At 32.8% G+C, this 5,390-nt stretch overlaps 1 protein-coding gene across 1 annotated transcript; it reads left to right on the top strand.

Annotated features, from left to right (window-relative positions):
• Positions 1 to 385: 385 nt before the first annotated feature.
• Positions 386 to 4,548, top strand: LOC131668625 (uncharacterized). The gene is made up of 7 exons (XM_058942961.1): positions 386 to 1,253; positions 1,714 to 1,797; positions 1,873 to 2,031; positions 3,137 to 3,297; positions 3,436 to 3,490; positions 3,612 to 3,712; positions 3,795 to 4,548. Exons 1-7 carry the CDS (start codon positions 1,194 to 1,196, stop codon positions 3,979 to 3,981), a joined length of 807 nt encoding a protein of 268 aa, XP_058798944.1. The 5' UTR covers positions 386 to 1,193; the 3' UTR covers positions 3,982 to 4,548.
• Positions 4,549 to 5,390: the final 842 nt, after the last annotated feature.

The raw sequence follows: 5,390 nt of genomic DNA, 5'->3' as shown, positions 1-5,390 counted from the left end.
ATGCAGCATATAGTATTTGCGTCTGTTGAAAGAGAATCAATTGTTCGTCGAAGTTGTTACTACAAGTGTGTTGCCATATTTTATCACAAAACGTTCGTGAATATGTATTTTAAAAATTTCTCGAAAAACGTAGACTATTCCTAGTAAGAAGTTTGAGTTATTTGAACGATTTATTAGTGAAAATGCTGTTGATCGAATAGCAATGAATAATTATCACAAATGTATTTCGTTGTGTTCGAGAGATAGAGAATTGACTTTTGAGTATGAAACACAACTTAGAGCAGAGATAACGAATTGAAGAATCGTTAAAAAAAGTGATGAAACCAAATGTGTGGTCCGAAGCATAATGACTTTGGGACATTGAACTAACAGATGTAAGTAAAGGAAAAAGAATGTGAATACTCTCGAAATTTCGCTTATTCTTGTAAGCTTATAAGGGCAAACATTTCCTTTTACGTCGTTATCGAAACAAAATGACGATAATAATTTCGAAATGATCAAGAATTTTCGTATGACTTTAATTGTAGTGTCTTCTTGTATGAGTATGTATTTATCCTCTTATCGTCACAGCTATGTCAATAATCGACGTAGGTACCAAGATAAAATATGAATTGCTGAAAAATATAACTGATAATATTCGTTTCAGAACTACTAAACGCTCAATAGAGTTGAACGGTTTCAGCAGTGACATGTCAATTCCGTATTTGCAATACTCGTGAGTCATCGCATTTTTTTAAGATTAAACTTACGAGTGCTACATAAAATCCAAATAGTATCAATGTGTTTATGCGAATCTCAAGAAAATTACAGTACGACATTACATTGGGATTAAATGATTAATTAATAGTACTACAAATTCTCTACTGAAAAAGCAAATGTCACGATTTTCGTCTTACGCATATATAAATCGAGTCTTTATTAGACATGGGCTCCGTTCATATATATTAAGATGTTCATGCGCGCGAGAGCCAGCGAGCCAGCTCACGTCTACACGCACAACGATAAATGATAAGAGAGTGAATAAAAGTCAGCATCTCTTTTCGGAATCGTGTTAAACGGCACACGGCCTTTCGACCATCAACGTTGATTTATTCATGTTGAACACAAATGTAAATGTAAAGCACAAAAGTGTCAGTGTGTTTATAGTGTGTGTCTGATAAGTTTTGTTTTTACTGACTGTTTCAATTAAAAGTATGCATCGTAATTACTTCATATCGCACAAATTTTATTTCTTCGCTGTCGGCCAGTTTTTGGTGAGTTTTCTTGCGAGAAGTGATGTAATTACTTGGCGAGTCAGAGACTGCGTTGTGATTATTAACGGAGCTTTTTTTATATTACTTTATGTTTTTTCATGGTTGTGAATTCAATTAACGAAAATTTTCATAATTGTGAATACTATTTTTTTATGACAGTTGATAAAATAACAAGTCTGAGGAAAAAAGTGGATTTTCATTTTTTTTAATCATTTTCCTCGGTAACATTACTTGAACATTGAAGGAAAATTGTATCTTAACAACCCATAAATACATGAAGTATTTCAAACAACACAAGTTTAAATGTAGATATGAGAAATTAATTGAAAGCCAATCTAACTATCATTACATTATTTATTTGCAAATAAAGCTTATGATTTTGTTTATCGAATAAATATATATCTATTTTAATAACTCAGAGATGTTTATACGAAATTCTTTTACTCATTTTTATTTTTAGATCTGCAACACTATTTTCAATGTTAGTGCACATCCTGGAATTGACAATAGTTATAAAAATAACTTGCACAGTTATATAGAAAAAGTAATAATTTATTAAATATGATTAATACGTTCAATGAATAAAAAAATGATTTTTATTGCACATGTCTATTTACAGAAAGAAAATTTGACCTTGACTTTAGAAGATATATTTCCTAACTACATTGTTACAAGTGAATTTTGCGATGACGATTCGTGCAAACAAAGCTACGAGGTGGCTAATTATCCTTACGAACAGATTACAGATGTGTTCCCGGAAGTTTCGAAGCGATTGTGGGTGAGTATAGTATTGTTGATAATTTTGTGTGCTTTACACGATAATTATTAAATTCAAACGCATACGGATAACAGATTCTGTTCGGAATGAGGAAAGAGAATAAGTAATGGTTTAAATAACTAATCGTTGAAATTTATTTGAAACAATTTTGATCAGAAACACCTGAAGTCTCACACTTAACTCAGGCGATAAACGACGCGAAAAACAAATACAAAGATTCAAAATACTTATATCAATATCAATACAAACAAAATTCAAATACAAAACTTTCGCACGCGTGCAGAGGCGACTTGCTTACTCAAGAGCTCGAGAAATTTTGCCCGAGGAACCCTTACTCAGGTCATTTATTGGCCTTTAGCCCTCCTCCCTCCACTCAATTTTTCGCTTGGGACTCAAGAGGCGTGCTTTTCGGAAAATCGCGTGCTACCAACGTGCCCGTTTGCATCCCCCTCTCCTACTTCTTCTCCATGCCAATCGGCCTCAACGCCCCTAATGGTGGCTCTCCGATCCGCATGTGGAATCACTTGAAGTGAAACCCCCTTTCGGAAGTGACAGCCTCGGAAAACCTTGTCTTCCGATCTGCATTAATGGCGTAGTGGCCATGGGTCCGCACGTATGCGCCCACGCACACATAGAAGGTATCGGAGAGGGAAAATAAAAAAGCACAAACGGCACCTCAATATTGTCACTGCATTCATTGGTAAATTGATCAAAAAACTTTCTTTTAACAACTATGTTTGAATCTTCATTTTCTCAAACACGCGGCTTACAAAACTACGCATAAATTAGGCTAATAAGACATCATTTATTACATCGCAAATTATGCTAAACACTCATTCTGTCACCCGGTTCGGTTATAAATATCTTACTTTCGAAACGCTCGAACGGTTTACAGATGTCGCATAAAAACTCGGACGTGCCTAAATTCGAGATCAGGACAATTAAAATCATTGGGAAGCACAGCCGCAAACAATAAACCAAAACGTGTTCTCACTGTGTCTAGCAACGGCCCGTCGGCAGGCATGTTCGCCATATGCGATCATCTGCCTTTTACCCGCGCATTATTTCTTCGTCGTTCTGAACAGATTTTTTAATTAATAATTAGGAACACACTGAGACAAGTACGTTTATCATAACAAATCGTGGACGAGAAGAAGACGAGGATGAACGGACAGAGGTTTTAGCCAACAATGCCAGTTTTCGGATGCAAACGTCTGTTATGGAGCATGCACCTGAAACAAACGTATACCAAGTGAATTTTTCACGGTAAATGAATTTAATGAAAGATTTGGTATTTATTAACTATATTTTAAATATTTGTTTAGTCAGGATTGAATAAGACCTTAGTCTTGACAAATATATGTGAAGTATATAATAAATATGAATTTATATTTTTTTTCTAAGGGTTCCGGCTTACGGTTATTCGGATACAACGAAGACAAGTAAATGTATTGAAGTCGTGAGTAAAGATATGGAGTATTACTTTTAGAAATTATGTAATAGTAATAAAAGTTAAATTCTATGAAAAGTGAGTCATGGTTAAAAGATTAACAAATAGTGATAAATTTGCTTATTTCCAGCGTCAAACAATTATGCCGCTGAAAGGGAAGTCTCATGGTAGAGAGTATTATATCACAAATATTAAAACTTACTCGCAAACACTTACTATCATAAAGTGTTTGTAAGTTGACGCATTTCCCTTTTTATAAAATTTATATTTTGAATTACTTAATTATTTATATTGTTATTTATCTTCTTTTCAGTCGAGTTGGTATTAACTGTGGAAATAAAAGTCTAGATCCCGAAAACATAACTTTCAATTGTAAACAAGAATATGAAGATGCCGAGTTGTCATCTTTTCCGGTTGGTGAAAGTATCTCATTAGAATCTCATCGAAAGATACCATTTAAAGTGCCGAAAGGTTGCACCTGCAGTATGACTTGGCTATGATAAATATCTTACGGTGTACTAAATAAAAGATTCTTCAAACGGTATTTGTAGCTCCTGGCAGCTACTATTTTCAAGTATATCTTAGCAAAGTTCGAATCAATAATACGAATTTTTACTCTCGGAAAATTGGTTACAAATACGTTAACAATAACAAATTATAATTTTATACATTTTTTATTGTTCTCTGGAAAAAGAGTCAACTAAGTTCATACCCAACCGTTGCTATCCGTTACGTAATCGGTATGAAGATTTGATAAAGAGATGATTATTCAAGAAAAAAATTCTAGAAACATTTATTGCAGCTTATATATCTTATAGGTCTATAAGTTTAAAATGTATAAGTATTACAACAAATTAATTAGTAGATATTCCCTAGAATTTGTTTGGCAATTGTGATATACATTTTCACCAGTAGCGTTATATAATTTTATACAATTAACTCATTGTAAGATTGTACATATACTAATTTCAATTAGAAATTATTATTATCATGATATATATTATGATACACACAAAGTATAAATAATTGAATAAAACAGATCTAGTATTTAAGCAATAAACTCATGAATTCGATAAATTGCGTCAATAAGTTTGATTTGCTTACCACTTTCATGCACACGTGTGTTTTTCATTTAATTATCAAATTAGAATGTTGTGGAGCAGAATTTCACAATGGTTCAAATTCGATTTGAGGCTGCTGTGGTACTTGACGCATGCGTACAAAAATAATATTAAAATTCATCTATAAAAGCCAATTAGATTGATTCATGCCCATAGACACTCTACAGGTCGTATGAGTCATTTACTCGTTAATGTAGGTTATCTTGTAGTTTAGAATACTTATGTATGTTAATAGGACACATTATTTGGTCCAAAATCAATGCACTCATTAATTTGCACTTCACGACACCTTACTGATGGAAGTTGTAAAAAATACATCAAAAAATACTTTTAGCCATACTTTTTTTTAATGAACATACATATGTGTATTCAATAAATTTTTATTGACATTTTCAATTTGAGATAGCTTGTTTTGCGTAAATTAAAAATAATCCACCTCGCACGTACAATACACTTGGACTGTTTCTTGTAAATGTCATATTTCTTATAATATAAATATAATATTCAATTTTTATTGTTTTATGTAATAGATCTCTTACATGATTATATTTTCGCTCAGTTTACATTTTGTTTGTATATTATAAAAATGTTATATCGACAAATAATACCGCACTCCAATCATGTCGTTTATTATCTATTTTAATAACATTGGAAATGCACATATGCCTCCGCTGTAGTATTCCGTTTTGCTAGGATGCGCCTCTCGTGGAGACCGGAATACGACCGATGATCTCGTTGCTAATTGACGAATCGAGTTTAATAATACAGTCGAGGATGGCTCAGCCTAA

Source organism: Phymastichus coffea, unplaced genomic scaffold (assembly GCF_024137745.1).
Source record: "Phymastichus coffea isolate CEN01 unplaced genomic scaffold, Cenicafe_Pcof_1.1 PCOF00081, whole genome shotgun sequence".
Taxonomy (NCBI): domain Eukaryota; kingdom Metazoa; phylum Arthropoda; class Insecta; order Hymenoptera; family Eulophidae; genus Phymastichus; species Phymastichus coffea.
The sequence above is the reverse complement of the archived record's forward strand: the minus strand, read 5'-3'. Positions and strand labels throughout refer to the sequence as shown.